General features: G+C 32.8%; 1 protein-coding gene and 1 long non-coding RNA gene across 3 annotated transcripts in view; one reads left to right on the forward strand and one right to left on the reverse strand.

Moving 5' to 3' along the window:
* The window catches only part of LOC135134087 (nephrin-like), a 494536-nt gene that overhangs the window by 320880 nt on the left and 152749 nt on the right, over positions 1-20907 (forward strand). For both annotated transcript variants that reach the window (XM_064062687.1, XM_064062688.1), the window contains exon 5: positions 18207-18488. In XM_064062687.1, the coding sequence (XP_063918757.1) occupies positions 18207-18488 (282 nt within the window). The remainder of the gene's footprint in view (positions 1-18206; positions 18489-20907) is intronic.
* On the reverse strand, positions 4091-4599 carry LOC135133951 (uncharacterized). Its single transcript, XR_010281222.1, has 2 exons — positions 4530-4599; positions 4091-4471 (listed from the first exon to the last, which is right to left on the reverse strand). It is a non-coding gene; the product is annotated as an uncharacterized LOC135133951 (long non-coding RNA).

Genomic DNA, 20907 nt, shown 5'->3' on the forward strand with positions numbered 1-20907 from the left:
CGGGTTGGAGGGTCGTTCTTGGCGGTCTCAGGTCTTCCATCATACCGGCCGATAAATTTCCGATTTGTGTTCCACTTTCAACAATGGCTGTCGCAATAAAAAGTGCCATGCAAGACGATAAAATTCTCGGTCACTGCTCCCGAATTAGAGTTTATGGACGACATCTCAAAAGTGATTTCAGTAAGTGGTGGTGGAGTGATATCTCGGCGTTATTGAGTCCAAAAGGCCGGACGAGGACGGAGAACTCTCTGATGGTTACATGTTTCGTATCAGGCTGGAGGGATCTTGAATAAAATTCCAAGCTGAATCCCTCGAATTATGCAGGTCGCAGTTCCGAAGGATTGCCAGAAATTTAAAAAGTAATAAGACGACACATCGAGGAGATGCCTGCAAATTTCAGCCAGTTTCCGGACGAGATTGCAGTCGATAAATAAGTGAAGCATGGCTGGAGCGCGGAACAGTAAATGGGCGACGGGTATCATTACATGGTATGATTATGGGATACCGAACTAACTTTTTATACCGACAAAGAAAACTCACAGTATTTTCTTTATAGTTGTACAGTAAAGAAGTTCCATTCACCGAAGAATGCCGAGTTTCCGGGTGATGCTACACGACGTCTCTGCATGCAGATCTAAATTCTAAAGTAACATTTCTGGTTAGATCCATGAATTTGTGCTGATTGGTGCCCCACATCCGTAGTTTCGGGGTTAAAAATAACTCATGTTAGTGCATTCGTTTAAATTAGTAAAACTTACGATTTGCCGCTGCAGAATCTGGCGAGAAGCCATAAATCGATTTTAAGTTTATTCCAAACTACCAAGCATTGAAGAAAGAATGTAATTGACAAAGTCCGGCCATTACCATTCCGCATTACTGAACAATGTGACTCGAGTGTAGCATTTGCCGTTCCATTTCGTCGATAATGTTTGGTATTGTATTTTAATGGGCGCTATAATTAGGTCGATTATCTAAAAGGGATATTTAATTAGAACCAGTGCTAATAGCCAAGCGCATACGATCTAATTCCTCTCTAAGGCTTTTGTCACCTACAATATTCCGGTGCACATCCTCGCGAGCACACTAGTTATGCTTAATTAACTAGAGCCATACTCACTGTGACAAGCCCTGAGGCAGAACTAAGAATGTTATTATTGACGGGCCTAAGAAACAGTCAGGGGCGGACTGGAACAGGAGCTAGAAGGCGTCTTTTATGTTGACATGGCACTTTGTCATCTCAGGAATGGCATTGTTTCGTCTTTCACAACGCACAAAATGACCCCCGGCTGTGGGCACACAGGACAATGAGAGGACGAATTTTACCTTTCTGTACACTTACGAATATTATAACAAGGAAATTTTTAGTGAGAAAATTGAAAGCACCTCAATTCTGCCTTTTTTCAACACCAACCGCTTATAGAGGTATTACGGACAGCTCACATATTAAACGGCATCATATTTTTCACGTTTATTTTGAAATGAAATAATAGAATAAAAATAACAAGAATATTTACAGTGGTTTTATTAACATCTCAATGTTTTACAATATTCATTTCCATGAATTATTTTTTTTCGATGAGGTCCAGCGTCTTTATTCTGGCGCCGTTGTCTTTTTTCCTGGGTTTTGACTGGTCCTTGTACTGAAAACTGCGTCCGAAGAACTTTGCCGGCGTTGGATCCAAACAGTCTTCCGGATTCTTCTCTGGTTATGGAGTACAACAGTCCAGGATTCAGCATCTCCTCTCGCCGCCTTCGTTTTTCCAATACTCGCTGGTTTTTGACGGTCTTCCTCAAGACCGGATCTCCTTGGGCGATGCTTTTCCACAGGTCGCTGGATCGGGTGGCAGTTAAAAGCGAAGATGGGTCCAAACACCTGAAATAAACAATATATTAGTACAAAAATAATAGCAAAAAATAAAAATATGACTTACCTCAAGATGCTGGCCCACAGCTCTACTGGTAAATCTGGTAGGGCAAATTCACCAGCGGGGACGAAAGACAAAATTTGATACATCTTGGAAAATTTTATCGTGCAAGCAGAGGATAAACTGAATAGGTGGTGACGAGCTGCGGTATATATACCCGATGGGCGCTCCCCTTCCACTCGACTAACGCTGGAGTGGGAAGCGCGGTAGTGGGGGTGAGGTGGGGACGCGGTAGGTTTAATAGGCTTATGTTTATTATTTATATTAAAATCTAGGAGCTTGCTTGTAACCAAGCCTTGGTATTAATACATATTTTTAAATGTATTTTTTTTTCACCAGCATTCGAAACTGAAAAATTTACAGGTTTTTCGATTCAAAAATACCAAGTCAGTTGCTTCACTCAGTGGACGTGCCGGAGAGGTTAATAAATACAAAGGTACGTCTGTATCTGAGGAAGAATCATTAAACTGGGATAACAGTGTTCTTTTAATAGGAAAATACCAATGTAAATAAAAATAAATAAAATCAACTGACTTAAATTATAAACGTTAAGAAAACTTTGAGTAACTGACGGAAAAATCTCTTTAAAGAAATGCTCGCACTTTGATCGCTCAAGTCTGTAAAAGGAACTAGGGTTTAATTTTCCGTTTATAAAATGAAAAGTCTGGTAATAAATATACACGTTGCCTAGACGCATATTTTCGCCTATATTAAAATACTAAACTTGAGATCAAGAGTAAGAAATGGTAGCCCTACGTGACGTCACGTGTTATTTAAACTAGCAGCTATATTTCCTCCACGACTTCACCAAGTACGTCGTAAAAACAATTCTTCTTGAAAAATTTTATCGCTTGCGTTAATTAGTTCCAAACAGTTTTTTAGCAAACTTCTTCAATGTAATGCAAACCTGGCTTGAATTATAACACGAATATACAGAATTCTGCATATTTCTTCAATGTCCAGGCAACCGCGTAAAGAAAACAATACAATAGGACATTATTCTTCGATTTTATTTAAAATATTTTTACTTCATTTAATTAGTGAGTTGCAAGGGGCATCCTTCTCGTCACGGGTGGAGTTGAATAGCGGCTCTCTGCACATTTCGCTCCTCGTGGAAGGAATTGCGTCACTCGACGCAATCGCGGCAGTAATTGTCAGTGCAATTGTCTTGTCTCGGGGGGTGTACAATTGCATCTGTCTGCGCAATTCGTTCTTCGTAGAAGCTCAGCCAAGCGTTCTCAAATGTTTTACGTAATTTTAAACACTCTTGATCAATTCAATCATTATCTGGAAAAAAACACTTTTCCGACCAGACATGTATTGATCAGGAATAACAGAAATAACAATACAGAGCAAAATCGTTGCTGAGGCATTGATTCATCTGCCTCAGCAATGGTTTCAAAACTATAAATGCATTGAAAAGGGCTGAATTCCCATTCTTTTGAAGATTTTTTAGACTGCTTCCTTCAAACACTACAAAATTATTTGTACACAAGTTGTCGGCTGCTATGGCACCATTATTATTTCATTAGTTAAGATGAAATAAAAAAAAACAGTAGGAATATTTCCAATGGTTTTATTAACATCTCATCATTTTACAAAATTCATTGCTTTGAATATTTTTTGACGAAGAGGTCCAGGGTCTTTATTCTGGGGACGTTCTCTTTTTTCCTGGGTTTTGACCGGTCCTTGTACTAAAAACTATGTCCGAAGGACTTTGCTGGCGTTGGATCCAAACGGTCTACCAGATCCTTCCCTGGTTATGGAAAGCAACAATCCAGGATTCAGCATCTCGTCTCGGCGTCTTCGTTTTTCCCGTACTAGCAAAAATTGACGGTCTTCCTCAACACCAAATCTCTGGTGGCAGTCATCTTAGTAATGGCATTCACAACGCACAAAATGACCCCCGGCTGTGGGCACACAGGACAATGACAGGACGAATTTTACCTTTCTCTACACTTACCAATATTATAACACAGATATTTTTAGTGAGAAAATTGAAAACGCCTCAATTCTACCTTTTTTCAACACCAACCGCTTAGGTACTACCGTATTACGTACAGTTTACATATTAGACTGCATCACATTTTTCACGTTTATTTTTAAAATGTTCGGTGGCTAATACCACCAATATTATTCTTTGAGATAAAGTGAAATAAATAAAATAAAAATAACACGTATATTTACAATGGTTTTATAAACATCTCAATGTTTTACAATATTCATTCCCATGAATTATTTTTTTTCGAAGAGGTCCAGCGTCTTTATTCTGGCGCCGTTTTCTTTTTTCCTGGGTTTTGACTGGTCCTTTTACTGAAAACTGCGTCCGAAGAACTTTGCCGGTGTTGGATCCAAACAGTCTTCCCGATCCTTCTCTGGTTATGGAGAGCAACAGTCCAGGATTCAGCATCTCCTCTCGCCGCTTTCGTTTTTCCAATACTAGCTGGTTTTTGACGGTCTTCCTCAAGACCGGATCTCCTTGGGCGATGCGTTTCCATGGATCGCTGGATCTGGTGGCTGTCAGAAGCGAAGATGGGTCCAAACACCTGAAACAAACAATATATTAGTACAAAAATAATAGCAAAAAACAAAAATATGACTTACCTCAAGATGTTGGCCCAAAGCTCTACTGGTAAATCTGGCAGGGCAAATTCACTTGCGGTGACGAAAGGTAAAATTTGGTACATCTTGGAAAATTTTATCGTGCAAGCAGAGGATAAACTGAGCGGATAGCGGCGAGCTGCGGTATATATACCCGATGGGCGCTCCCCTTCCACTCGACTAACGGTGGAGTGCGAAGCGCGGTAGTGGGGATGAGGTGGGGACGCGATAAGTTTAATTGGCGTATGTTTGTTATTTACAATATATTATAAAATCTAGGAGCTTGCTTCTAACCAAACCTTTGTATTAATACATATTTTTAAGTGTATTTTTTTCTCACCAGCATTCGAAACTGAAAAATTTACACGTTTTTCTATTTAAAAACACCAAGTCAGGATCATTTCCGGCCAAACTAGAAATGTAATAAAATTGAAAATGTCATCAACCCAACTTTTAAAAGAGTCGTTTTGAAAATGATAAAAATCATTTAATTTTACTAAACGAGTTCATTACCACCGTTACCACAATTTTTAGACAGCAAAATTTTTCCTTTTTTTATTTTCTGCTTTTTTTCAATTTCTCTCCATTTTTTGTTCCAGCTTCGTAATATTTCGTGTTTCATTTTTAAAATTTTTCAATTTCTCGACCTTAAAGTTTGCAATTTTTCAATTTTGCAGTTTTTCGATATGACAATTTTTCATTTTTCGATTTTTTAGTTTCTCAGTTATTAATTTTTCGTTTTTTCAATTTTTCGTATCGTCAATTTTTCACTTCCATTTTTACTTTTTATTTTTCCAATTTTTTAATTTACATTTTCTCAATTCTTTATCACAATTTTTCTTTTTTTCATTTCCTATATCAATGTTTTTTGTACTTTATAATTTTTCGTTTATTCAGTTTTTCAAACTTTCAATCTTTGATTTTTCAGTTCATCAATTTTCCAATATTCAAAATTTTCAGTTCATCAATTTTCCAATATTCAAAATTTTCATTTATGCAATTTTTGGATTTCTGAATTTTTTGATTTTCCGATTTTTATAATAAATTCAGTATGTTTTTTGATGTTGAAATTTTTTTGATTTTTAAATTTGTTCAATCTATTCAGTCCTCGATTTCCAATTTTTACAATTTTGGAAAACTTTGACAATTCTAAAAATTGGAATTTTATACTTTTTCGTATTTTTCATTTTTGATTTTTCAATTTTACAATTTTGCATTTTTCCATTTTTTGACAGAAAAGTTAAAAAATCTAAAAATTAAAAACCGAAAAACTAAGTGACTAAAAAAACGGAAATATTGAAAAATCGAGAATTTGCAAAATCGAAAAAGTGGAAAATCGAAAAATTGCAAAATCGAAGAGAAGAGAATTAAAAAAAAATTAAAACACTAATGAATTGAAGGATTGAAAAAACTAGAGATGTACCGACTACAGTCGGCCGACTGTTTATAAATGCAACAGACAGTGGGTTTTTTTTTCTATTTCTCTGACTACCTTAAAAACTTGTTTTATTTTAATAAAAGGAATAACTGAAGTTTCTTTATTTTCCAAAAAATGTGTTAAATTTTTTTGGATAATTTTAACATTTAATTTTTTGTAGTAACTCAGTACAAAAATAAAGAATAACACAATTTAAGGCAGTTTATACAATACTTAACCAATTTTAACCACTTTTTTGGAAAATTTTTGGAAATTTTGAATTCGCTTTGCGTGTTTATTGGACCATATATCGTGACGGCGATTTCAGAATCGTAACTAGCAGAAGATTATCTACACTTTGACACCAATTTTCGGTCGATTAAACTAATTTTAACCGGTTTTGACAAAGCCGACTAGTCGGCCGACTGTAGTCGGTACATCTCTAGAAAAAACCCAAAAATTGTAAGATCGAAAAGTTATAGAATCGTCTAAAATTATAAAGATCCAAAATTCTAAAATTAAAAATCGAAACTTTGAAAAATCGAATAAATGAAAAGAATCTAAACTCATAATATTGAAAAAGTGATTTTTTTTTAAATTACAATTACGTATTTAAAATGTTTCTGGAATAATTGCAAATACTTAAGAAATAAAAAATGGAAAAACCGAAACTGAAAAATCTAAAATTAAAAAAAAAACGAAAAAATAAAAAATCTAAAAATTACAATCGAAAAATTTCAAATTGAAAAATTGCTAAATTAAAAAACTGAAACGTCCAAAAATTGGAAAAACAAAAAACTGAAAGATTTAAAAATGAAAACTTGAATAGTTGACATATCGTGAATTTGAAGAAAAAAATAATGAAAAATATGAAAAATTGCAAATCGAAAAATTGTAAAATTGTTGAAATATCCTAAAATTTAAAAATCAAAAAACTGAAAGATTTAAAAATGAAAATACGAAGAGTTATATCGTAAAATTTAAAGAACAATAAACATAAAAATGGAAAATTTTAAAATTGCAACGCGAAAAATTGAAAAAAAAAATCAGAACATTGAAAAATCGAAAAAATTGTAAAAATAAAGAAAATAAAAACCGAAACAAAAAATTGGAAATAGAATCAATCAATCAATACAATACAAGAAAATTTTACCATATCGAAAAATTGAAAAATTCAGACTCGAAAACTCCAAAAACTGCAAATTAAAACACTAAAGAAATAAAAAAATGGAAAAATCAATTTTGAAAGGTGTAAATTTAAAAAAACGAAAAATTGAAAATCGAAGAATTACAACGAAAAAATTGAAAAATGAAAAATTCAAAAATTGAAAAATTTACTTGAAAAAAGAAAAGTTATTACATGAAAACATTGACTAACAAACAAATTTTAAAAATAAGGAAAATAAAAATCCGAAACCAAAAATTGCAAACCGAAAATTTGAAGAAATGAAAAATTGAAATATCAAAAAACTGAAAAATAAAAAATTGAGAACTCATACAATTGCAAAATTTAAAAATTCAATCATCCAAAAATTGAAAAATCAAAAAACCGAAAAATTTAAAACTAAACAGTCGAAAAGTTACTATCGTAAAATTGAAGAAACAAAACAAACGAAAATTAAAAATTATCACATCAGAACATAGAAAAATCCCAAAAATTGTAAACATAAAGGAAATAAAAAACCAAACCTTAAATTGAAAAACAAAATTAAAAGAAATGAAAACTTGCAAATCGAAAAATTGAAGAAACAAAAAAAAAATAAAAACTGAAAAGTTGCAACGCGAAAAATAAAAAAAACGAGAAATTATAAAATTGAAACATTGGAAAATGGAAAATATTGTAAATATAAAGAAAATAAAAATCCTAAACGAAAAATTGGAAATCGAAAATTTTACGAAATTAAAAAATTAAAGAATAGAAAAATTGAAACAATCAAACTTGAAAACTCAAAAAATTGCAAAAATTACAATCAAAAATTGCAAATTGAAAAATCTAAAAATTGAAAAATTAAAACATCAAAAAATTGGAAAATCAAAAAACTGAAAGATTTAGAAATGAAAACTCGAAGAGTTACATATCGTAAAATTGAAGAAACAAAAAAATTGAAAAATTGAAAAATGGCACCGCGAGAAATTGAGAAAAAAACGAAAAAAAAATTTAAAATCGGATTGAAAAATCGCAAAAATTGTAAAAATAAAGAAAATAAAAACCCAAACCTTAAATTAATTGGTAATCGAAATTTTGAAAAAATGAAAAATTAAAGAATCGAAAATTTGAAAAATTAATCTTGAAAACTCGAAAAATTGCAAATCGAAACAAAATATGAAAAAATGAAGAATTATAAGAAAGAAGATAGCAAAATTTTTTATAATTTATATATATAACAAGCGGGATTTGTTGGACTCTACTTTAGGAGAGAGGGAAGTTCTGTTAACATAACGTTCGACCCATTTTTTAAATTTAGTATACGATACATCCAAAAAATGTATATTTTTGTTAGTTCGAAATTTACAATTTGCCCTAGAATTGATGAACTAACTAAAATTGATCTAAAATTATGCTTCCATTTCAAGCGAGTTTTCCCATTTGAAAATGTTCCGATCAACATTATTCTTGAAATTTGATCAGTAAAAAATAAGGTGAACTAATTTTGATTTAAACTATAAAAAGATACAGAAAATAAGAGTCACAGTTTAAGGTAAAGAAGGAATAGTTAGAAAATGAAAAAAACGAAAAATTATCACATCAGAACATAGAAAAATCGCAAAAATTGTGAACATAAAGGAAATAAAAAACCAAACCTTAAATTGAAAAACAAAATTAAAAGAAATGAAAACTTGCAAATCGAAAAATTGAAGAAACAAAAAAAAATAAAAACTGAAAAGTTGCAACGCGAAAAATAAAAAAACGAGAAATTAGAAGGCGGAGACGAACTCAGCACTACCATAGAGACTCCCGCTTATACTAACATAAAAGATGATCATACAATTTGGACTTTTTTGCAAAAATTTGGATTCGTATACCACAAGTGTAGGAGCATATTATTATTATCTAATCTGTAAATCATTTTAATGTAGAATCTTTTGAGATAACGTCATCAAATTCTTGGTGGGGATTATTAGCCGAATTTTGCTTAGCGCTTTACCATCCACGTGATATTCCTAATATACATGCAAAATTAACACAGACGAACTTGTCTTTAGATAAAACCAGAGCGGTATTGATTGAGTCACAAAGGCGTGGGAAGTTCAATATAAATGATTTTACCCATCTTTAAAACAAGAGATTTCAAAATTTGTATTCTAGACAGAGAACTAAGATTTGTCCAACCCACGACCTAATCCATCTCTTCTTACATTTCAAAGCGACGATAAGAGCTACAATTGCCAATTAAAATTCGTTTAGAATAAATTCGTGCTTTATTCTTATTCGAATTTGAACATTGCTTGCCTCACTGAACTGATCGTCTATATCTTTCAAGGCTCTAATTAGCTGATGTAATCTGGATAAATCGTGTAGGCTTGAATTTGTATCGAATGAAATGGAAACACGGGAAAGTTTAAAAATAAAATTATTAATTAAACAGTTGCTTTTGTATGAATGAACCTAATAAGAGTGCAGATTCGGTATTACCGAAAGCAGCAAAAGCTAAAATTCACTTCACGTATTACCCATGTTCTCAACGCCCTGGGTCATCCTTTACAAGACGAGTCTGTCTTTGTCGCCGTTTTGTTGGTTTGTCGATTGCAGAATAATTTGAATTTGTTCAGTTTGCCTAAGCAGGTCACATTCTGCTATTAAACTTATCAGATTCGCAGCGATGCAGTTGTTGAATCATTTATGACCACACAGCACGAATTTGTACTCAAGGCTGGGTTGTAATATAAGGCATCCTGGTAAAAATATAACAACATTTTCAGTTGTTGACTCAATCTTCTTGATTAGGAATAATTTCTAGATTAAATGCTCTGTGTAAACCACTTTCTAAAGAAACCCGGCAAACATTTTTTGCATTAATACGTATTTATATTGGTTAATTAGCAATATCAAATTAATGTGAACAAATACAGGCGACCGAATAATGCATGTTGATTCTCCGGCGCGGCTGTTTATTTTACTGATTCAAAGCAACCCAAAAAACCTCATCACTCAGTTTTTTGCTATCTCTTGCTTTAAACCCAGTAAATATTCGGAGCTTTCACACACATTTGTTTGTAAACAATTCGGAAACTCAGGGTAATAAATCATAAGGTATTATCAGAGATCGACACGGAATACTGTTTGTCAGTTTCAGAAACTTGTTGTTTTCGGTTTTACGCAGAGATCCAAAGCTATGTATTCAAACTTATCCGTCCCTCGAGATACGTTCTCACCGAACCCGTCAACAATTAAAAAATACGATTTTAAGCTCTTTGTGTCTAACTCGTTTGTTACAACCGCAACGGATAGTACGGAAATGCAAATGACGTTCGAAAAACTTTCTGTTTGTGTTAACCAATTTCTGAAACTGCAACGACCAATTAAGTTCTCTTTGTACAAATACTGACTAACATTTGTTTGAAATGGGGTTAATAGAGGGATGCAGTTGTAGGTCAATTTTGCATTAAAGTTTGCAGTGCCTGAGGAGAGACGAACGTTGAATATGAATTATCAAATTTTACGCTGCAGGTAGATTTTTGAATTTTCTGGAATTATTGATGTAGAGTAAAAGTTCGCACAAATTCATTCGTTTTGTTTTGTTTATTCATAAAGCCCTTAGTTAAGCGTTTCCATTGTACTGCTAAAGGATGATATTTTATTTAAACTGATTCTTCTGAACAAAGAAGAGAAAACCTTTTTCATTCGTAATTTAGAGGAGAAATTGAACTTAAATTCGAATTACAACCAGATGAATTTAATTATTTTGTGTTAACAATATTTCACTCTCCACCTGTTTATTTCAAATTAAATCGACATGTTTTGCAAATTACTACTTCCATCTTCAGTCTTAAAGTGAACTAATTTAAACCTGGTCTACACAAATACACACAAATTTAAAGCATCAAGAGCGGTATCAATAAAAAATTGTGACTTGCTGGATTAAACTATGGATGAAAAAATTTAATTAAAAGTTACCCCAGTGTGTTATTGTTAGTATCTGTATCCACAATATTCGCAAAATTACAAATTCATAAAGGCACCGTTGGACCGTTGGATTGGTACACTCATCTCGTTTGTTAACTAATTGACTGTTCCAGAGTGTGTGTTGTTAACGATGTTAAATATACAAGAGAATTATAAAATATCGCACACCAAGTTGGCTTTGAAATTTCCGAACTTTTGCCACTTCGTTGTAATGATTGACACTACTCACTGCCTGTCATAAATGTAACCATAACCAAACATTTTCGGATAATAGATATATTTATTTAGCTCATAGAAAGAATAAGACAATTCAACTGGAAATAAAATATTATAATTTGAGAATAAAATATTTATTTGTAAGTACGTTATTGTAAAGGCGGCAAACGTTAACGATTGCCAGCTTTTCGTTTGCGTCGAGTGAGAATCTCTCGGCAATTTTTTTATTAAACTCAGCCTCTTGGCAAAATTGCGTCGGCTGGCAACTTGTGTCGGGACTGCGAATTGGAATAATTTGAATTGGAATTTTGCCTTGAGTTGCGTTAGATAGACGGAAATTATCGATTAAATAGAAGGATTTTTTTAATGCGCTAGATTCAACCTGAATGGTAACACCTTTTAAAAACTTACAACTACTTTACAGATGAGTTGTTTGTTGTCATTTATGATATTTTATTATGATTTAATTTCGTCTATCTGTCTGTCTGTCTTTAAACGTCTATGTGTTGATAATTTTATGAGACAAACAGCTACCGAAAGACTGACTACTGAAAAACTGTTGCTGTATTTCATGATTTCGTGGCGTTTTATAACCCGTAAGGTATGAAAAGTAGATCTCCCGTTTTGGTTCGTCTGTCGCTTGGATGTTGGCAATTATATTATACCGATTATCTCTAAAAGTACTAAACAAATGCAATGAAATTTAATGCAATTTATCGTCCATCTATATCTGTGATTTATGAATCTGTCTTTATTGTTTTCCTTCAAAACTAAAAAAGATGTATGACAACTTTTTCCATCTTTACTCTCTGAAATCTTACAGACGTTTTAAGATAATCGCACACTTACTTAGTAAGTCGTTATTCAAACTTTATGTGTTTATTCCTTCCAGAAACTTGTTGACGTCGTGTTAAAATATCATCTACAAAATGATACGAGTTTGAACTTGTTGTTTATTGTTACATTAATAATTTTTTTAATTGCTTTTGCAGGTGATTTAAAAAAATATGGAACGGAGGAATTAATTTTATTGATTAAATCAAAAAACAGCTTACTTCAATTTCCTGAAATTTTGGGAATACAATACTGTTCTTATTAGTATTACCCTTTACATATTCAACCTTGTATATGTGGCCTTGTACTTTAATGTACTTTAGCAATCCACGCATATCTTTATTTTAGCTTATAGCAGTTAACATAAAAATAAAATTCACCAAAAGAAATACAATTAGTCTCTATATTGAATTTACGAGACTAATTTTTTTTATTGTTATTTTACAGAACAAGGTCAAAGGAATAAAAATTTTAGCTGGACTAGAACATAAAAAAAATTCAAATAATCCAGACTTTTGTTGTTTATTTAAACTCATGTTTATTCTTCTGTAATGTTAATTGTAGAATTATTTATATTAAACAAAAAATATTTTAACATTTTTATTTAATCATAAAATTTGTTTCCCCTTACAAATCGATCCATAGGTTTGTTTGATTGAACAGGATCACGAATATGTGCTTATTTTTGCTGAATGTCCAAAAATAATTGAGAAAATCGCAAATATACCGGTCGATTTAAGCGGAATTTTAAAACTTTTGAAGTCGGTCCAGAGAAACATCTGTTTTATCAGAAATTTTCTCAGGATCACGAATGTATGCTTATTTTTGCTGTACGTCCACAAACGTCTGAGAAAATCGCGGATTCATCCAGGCGCATCCACCATTTTTAGCGGAATTTTAAAACAACTCAAATCGATCCGGAGAAATGTTAATCTTATCGAAAATTTCCTCAATATCACAAATCACTCTTTATTTTTGATGTCTGTCCACCAATAATTGAGAAAATTACGGATTCATAGCACCGAATCCACATTTTTGTTTGCAAAATCGTATTGGAAATTTTCTCAGGATCACAGATCATTCCTTATTTTTGATGTACGTCCAGAAATCACTGAGAAAATCGCGGATTCATCGAGTTTTTTTTTATTGAATTTGTTTATTACGGAATTTCACCATTTTACAATTTACAGATATTAATGTTATCATAAATATTCTCAAAATTACAAATAAGTCCTTATTTTTTGCTCTACGTCGACAGGAAGTTGAGAAAATCTCGGATTCATTCAGGCACATTCACCATTTTTAAGCGAATTTTTAAACAGCTCAAATCGATCTGGAAAAATTTTCTCTACATCACAAATCAGTATTTATTTTTGATGCTCGTTCACAAATGATTAAAAAAATTACGGATTCATCCGACCTAATCCTTTTTTGCAAAATTTTAAAACTACTCAAACTTACCCGAAGGGATAATAATTTCATCACAAATTTTCGCAAGATTACAAATCTGTGTTTATTTTTGCTGTACGTCAACAAATAAGTGAGAAAATCGCAAATTTATCCCGGCGCATCCACCATTTTTAACGGAATTTCAAAACAACTCATATCGAATAGGATAAAGATTAATCGCAAGGGAAATTTTCTCAGGATTACAAATCAAGTTTTATTTTTGATGTACTTCACAAATCCCTAAGAAAATTGCGGATCCATCCGGTTAAATATTAATTAATAAATAATAAATATAATTATATTAAACATATTTTTAATATTAATTCAATTTATTTATTACGGAAATTCTCCAATGTACAATTTTCAGATATTAACTTTTTCATAAATTTTCTCAGAATTACAAATCAGTGTTTATTTATTTTTTAAGTTAACAAACGGCTGAGAATAGTTATTGCGGATTTATCCCGGCGCATCCACCATTTTTAACGTAATTTCAAAACAATTCAATCGATGCGGATAGACGTTTATTGTATCGGAAATTTTCTCAAGATCACACATCAGTCCTTATTTTTGATGGACGTCCACAAATCACTGAGAAAATCGCGAATCGGCCCGGAGAGATTTTTTTAAAATTTAATTTAATTTATTTATTACGGGAATTCTCCATTTTACATTTTACGGATATTAATCTTATCGTAAAAAAATACAAATTAGTGGCTTTTTTTGCTGCACGTCAACAAACAGCTGAGAAAATCGCGTATTCATCTAGGCGTATCCACCATTTTTACAGGAATTTTAAAACAGCTCAAATCAATCCCGAGAGATGTTAATCTTTTCAAAATTATCTCAACCACACAATTCAATCCGCATTTTTGATGTTTGCCCAGAAATGATTGCAAAAATTATGGATGCATCCAGCCGAATCCACCGTTTTTTGGAAAATCTTGAAACTAGTCAAACTGGCCCGGAAAGACATTAATTTTATCAGAAATTTGCACAAGATTAGGAATATGTGAGTATTATTCCCGTCTTTTTCTGGCTACTAAAATCGGCCTGAAGAGGCATTATTTTAATTAATTTATTTATGACAATTCTCAATTTTATCATTTATTTTACCATATATATATTTGCTCAAAATTACAAATCAGTGCTTATTTTTGCTGTACGTCCACAAACAAATGAGAAAATCGTGGATTCATCCAGGCCATCCACCATTGGTAACTAAATTTTGAAACAGCTCAAACCGATCTAGAGATGTTAATCTTATCGAAAATTCTCTAACGATCACAATCCTTATTTTTGATGTCTGCCCACAAATAATCGAGAAAATCACAGATTTATCCCCCGCATCCACCATTTTTTTCAAAAATTTAAACTACCAAACTGCCCCGGAGAGACTTTAATTTTGTCTGAAATTGTCACAAGATTACGAATCTGTGCTTCTTTTTTCTGTACGTTTGCAAACAGCTGATAAAATCACGGATTCGTCTAGGCGCATCCACCATTTTTTTCGAAATTTCAAAACAACTCAAATCGATCCGGGTCGACGTTTATTTTATCGGAAATTTTTTCAGGATCACAGATCAGTCCTTATTTTTGATATACGTAAACACTAAGAAAATCGCGGATTCATTCTGCTGAATCCCATCTTTTTCTAGCGATCTTTTAAAACTACTCAAAAATCCTCGAAGAGATGTTTTAGATATTAATTTAATTTATTTATTACGGAAATTCTGCATTTGCCATTTCCAAGTATTAACCTCATCATAAAATGTCTCAAAATTACAAATCAGTGCTTATTTCTGCTGTACGTCCACAAACAGCGAAGAAAATCGCGGATTTATCCAGGCACATCCACCATTTTTAGCGAAATTTTAAAACAACTCAAATCGATTCGGAGAGATTTTAATCTTATTGGAAATTTTCTCAAGATTATAGATCAGTCCTTATTTTTGATGTGCTTACGTCCACAAATAATTGACAAAATCACGAAGTCACCCGGCGCACCCACCATATTTTAAAATTACTCAAATCGGCCTCAAGAAACATTAATCTGATCGGAAGTTTTCTAAGGATCACGAATTTGTGCTTATTTTTCTACTTCGTCCACAAATAATTTGGAAAATCACAGACTCATCAGATCGAATTCGTCCTTTTTCTAGCGGAATTTTAAAACTTCTCAAGTAGGTCCGGAAGATCGTTTATAGTATAGAAAATTTTTTCAGGATCACGAATCTGTGCTTATTTTTGCCGTGAAGTTCACAAATGGCTAAGAAAATCGCGGATTCAACAGAATGTATCCACCATCAGTGTTGAGGACAGATAATTTAAAAGTATCGAGATACAGATATAGATATATGGAAGATAAAAGTATCTAGATACAGATTGTTTTCGATTTTTTCGAAATGTATCTAGATACAGATACAAGGAAACCTACTTTATGAAGCTTTGGCGAATAAAATAACTGAAAACATGTTTATGTATTTTTTTCTGTATTGTTTAATAATTTTTTTTTTAAATTAACAACATTTCGAACGTATTATCACCTAAATTATTTCTTCTTGGTGTCAGAATTTGGTTTCCGCTGCTCAACACCCGTTCCACAGGTGCAGAAGAAGAGATTGTGGTATTAAATTTAAAAATTAAACATTTTACTGTAGCACAGTTATTCAAGACTGAAAATTTTTTTCTTTTTTCCTGCAAATAGGCCACCGCTTCGCTATTTGATGTGTCGCAAATTGTACACTATTTATTACGTACGCTTAAAAAGAATATTTTTTTTGTTTTTATTCCCATACTACAGTGTCCAAATTGTGTTTGAGTATATCTAATAATTATCTCCAGCATTAAAATTAATATTTCAAAAGAATAGGGGAAATGATTATTCTGTGCTGAAGGTCTGTTGTCGGCAACCTGTCATAAATTATTATTCTTCAATATCGGCTTACGATATTTTTATGACCATGTCCGGTAATCGTCTATCCCGGTGCGGCAGGTATATACATTTTAGGAAGAATTGCTGGTTCCGTTTAAGGCAAAATAAGTACAATTTCTTAGAAAGGTATTTAAACCCCTTATACGATCAAAGGCTGTCAGGTTTGTTGAAACTCATTTTATTTTAATCTCGTTTCACGATTTCTGATAATATATCACGATAAATTATTCTACCGAGGGTTGTAAAAATATTAATTTTATTGCTCAAGATTTACACTTAAACATAATCGGTACATTCTAGGGCAAAACGGACCTGCCAAGCCCGCCTCGCGTTAGGTCCAACAATGAAAAAGTAAAGAAATGACATGTGGCAGCAGGAAAAGATGCTACATTTGTCTGAAAAATAAAGGTATAAAACAGTAACAAATATGCGATTTATGCGAGAGAAATGTATGTATTGAACATTCGATTAGTCGATTCCAGAACTAATTTGTGCTAATTGAAAAAATTAATCATTACGTAACACGCAATTATTATTTTCTAAAAATAATAAGATACCTTAAACAAATATTTTTACTATTAAAATTACTCTTATTTAATAACACAAATACAACCATCGGGCATACCGGACCCGGGTTGCTCAGGTACACAGATAAAATGCATTGCCCCGATAAGTGTAAAACGCAGTGAATTGTGGTTTATGGTTTTTAAAATACCATCTTACCATGGCTTAGATTTATTACCCCTCAGGATTATATTTAAAGATGTATAAGTACTGAAGGCTGCAATGTAGGAAATGATGGTATTTAAAATATGAAAATTTCCTTGACAGAACACTATTAGTGGACCTCTTACCTCTATTTTTGTTTACGTGATCAAAATCACCAACATAAAGTATTAAAAATTACTACTAGTATAACTCAACTAATAACTAATGAAAAAAAAGTGAAATAAAAAAATGTATCTGTATCTGCGCCATTAATTTTGTATCTAGATACAGATATTTTGTGCTTAAATTCGATTTTATCTAGATACATATACTAGATACCCAAAAATGTATCTAGATACTTTATTTGGATACAAGTATCTAGATACTGCCCAACACTGCCCACCATTACTTAAATTAAGTATTTTACCTACAAAAATTTTTAAATAATACTCCTATAAATTTTTGTAGTTTATTTAACCACATGTTTACGCTTCTGTAGTTTTAATTGTAGAATTAGTTATACATATTAAGCGAAGGAAAAATTTTAATTTCTTTAACATTTTTTTTATCACGAAAATTTGTATATTTGTTTTTTCTCTTGTAAATCAATCCGTAACTGTGTTATTTTGTACTTCAAGCACGAGAGAAGTTCTGGGGAAATAACTTTCGACCTTTTTTTTAACAGAATTGGTGGATAAGTTTTATTTTGTAATTTGTCAAATTTAGGACGGTATTGGGTCGACAAGAAATTTGTTTGATGTTGTTATGTGGAGAAGTCAACTTGAAATTGGTTCAGACACCAAAAATGTAGTCTCACTTTATTAACAAATATAAATAAATATTTACAAGAAAACAGTCACTAAATCAGGTCGAGGGAAATATTTTAGACCTACTTTTCCTACGTCGTTTTTGTCTTCCTTCTTTTGGAATCTTCACTGATTTATTATGTCATTAACAAGTTGTACAAGTGGAACTGATTGTTCAATTTTGTTACAGGACGGTGTGTCCCTCGAAGGTGGCACGGTGACGGTAAGCGCCGACGGAAACACCACCACAAGCACCCTGTCCTTCACGCCCACCGCCGCCGACCACGGCCTCATCCTCACCTGCAAAGCCTCCAACCAGAGAATTCCGTTCAGCGAGCAGCAGCGCACTTGGATGTTACGTGTCAACTACCCTCCGAAAGTGACACTAACACTAGGACACGGCCTGGACACCAGCGTGATCAAAGAAGGCTCGGACGTGTACTTCGAATGTCATCTGACGGCGAACCCTTGGGTAAGTGGCGGAGGGCTGAAGCACCATAATAATATGTCAAGGCAAAATGAGGGTGGTTTTTGAAGCAGCTCGTGTACGAGCCACACCCTTTGAATCAATTCCTGCTGCAGCGGTCGTGTTGATGTTTAGCGTTATGTTTTTGCTCCTGCTGGTGTTATTACGAGCCTGATGTTCGGTCCAGCGAGACGACATAAATATGTCTTGTCGTCCGTAAGTTCCGCCGTTTACACTGGAACATAATAACAACTTCCTTACTCCATTCAAGCGCGGAGGACACTATACTGTAGAAATATTAGATGAAAATGTAACAGCGGAGCGTCATTTAGAGGAAGTGTCTTTGCAACCGCAATATTGCAGCAATGTTTGTAGTGTTTCTGTTAAGGTTTCCCTAAAGGTGTGCACCGTGAACAAATTTGCTGCTTCTGACATCAGTGCAGTCGTAAAAGTGTATGTACATTTCTAGCAGAATCACAGCACCAGTTACTGAAGTAAGTCAAGCTGTGTATTAAAACTTATCTGATATGCTATAAAATTTGCTGTCGGCGTTTTTTCCACACACTTCTGTGTAGTTTCAAATAATAACATTGTAACAAGTTTTTCGCTTTATTTTTAGTTTTTAAACGTTGGCTATTACAGCTGCTCATCGTTTTAGTTGCAGCCGTAGAACTAGTAAATTCGTGTAAATTTTCGTGTTCCACGTTCACGGTTTATTTTTCAGAAAAGCAAATGTATAATCCAAAAAATTAGGAAAAACGTAAGATAATAAATACTAGAGATGAGCGAAACTGTGATTTTTCTATCACGGCGTGAACAGTGATTGTTTTTTCTCAGCCACGGTGATCGGGCATGCTTTCGTCAAATAACGGTGTGCTAAACATAAGAGATATGATCATGACCACATGTTCGTAAACTCGGTATGCTATGAAAACAGTGATTGCGTACTTCAATTCAGGAACAAGCGTAGTCACCGAGATCGTTATAGGCCAAAACGTATCACTGTCACCAACAGTGAAAAACAGATCACGATAAAGTAATCACCGGTAGTGAAATATCATTTCTATGAATCAAGGCATCCGTGATCTGGTCAGGTCAGGTCAGGTCAGTTCACAGTGAAGTAAACACCGGTAGTGAAATATCATCTCTATAAAATACCTAGAATCAATACGTCCGTGACTTTGCCGGGTATTATTAATCTACAGGGTGATTCACGAGTAAAAAGCTCGACAAACTTGAAAAGGCAACCCAGAATACATTTCGAAGGGATTAATAGAATATGTAAGTATTTGTTTATTAAACACATTAAAGATTATCATAATATCATTAATATTATCACAATTTTGTCGAAACCATCACTTTTGAAATTCACCTCAAAAATGTATACATTTTTCAGCACTTGCTAAGGTAAGACTGATTTTGGCACATGACATCCTAAGACCGATTTCGGTAAATGAACACTTTAGGAAAAAACGGGGGGAATCCACTGATTTATATGTGCTTACTGGACTTGTACTCCTCAAGTTGATTTTTTCAGAATAATTTAGCGTCTATAGAATTATCATAACTAAACAAACTAACTAGCGAGCGCAGCGAGCATGTTTAAGTGTTATTAAAAATGACCCGTTAATGTTCCGAGAAACTGAATTATTATTAATGAGAGCATTTTTTATTGTCTAAATTTTTTAAATGCATTTATTAATTAATCAAACAATACCATGCGTAACTTCAAAATTTTGGTACTCCTAAGAATTTAGTAACTTTATTTTTAACCCTATTATACAGTATGTCCCCGGATTGATTTCACAAGAGGAAAAAAACTGTATTTTATATTTTACAAAAAAATGACATAGGAATAACATTTTTTGCTTAATTCGAAACGAATAAATCTGCAATTAAAACTTCAATATTCCTGGTTTGTACTCTTAAAATAAATTTTTTCATATTTCTAAGTTCTTCGTTACTTTTAGTTTTTTTCGATTTTAAGGACACAGTCTGATAATATTAAAATTTTAATTGCAGATTTATTCGTTTTGAATTAAGCAAAACAGGTTATTCCTATGTCATTTTTTTGTAAAATAGAAAATACAGTTCCTTTTTTCTCTTGTGAAGTTAATCCGGGGACATACTGTATATAATCGTAAACAAAATGTCGAATATCAGGACATTAAATTATATGTACAATGTAACGGGTGATCAAAAAGTTTTCAGAATAGAGTTGGCGATGGAAATATTTGTCATGTCTTTGATTAAACTGTAAATGTCAGGCATAACCTCATTTGTATTTCAATAATTTGGATTTTTGACATTTGCATCGTAACTAAAGACATAAGGAATATTTTCAAGACCAACTCTAATCTAAAAACTTTTTAATCACTAGTTATATATCTGCTGAAATTATTCAGGGTTCAAACTCAGGTTCACT

The sequence above is a fragment of the Zophobas morio genome, unplaced genomic scaffold (assembly GCF_036711695.1).
Source record: "Zophobas morio isolate AGI-343-1 ecotype UQ-CSIRO unplaced genomic scaffold, CSIRO_AGI_Zmor_V1 ptg000023l, whole genome shotgun sequence".
Classification (NCBI taxonomy): Eukaryota; Metazoa; Arthropoda; class Insecta; order Coleoptera; family Tenebrionidae; genus Zophobas; species Zophobas morio.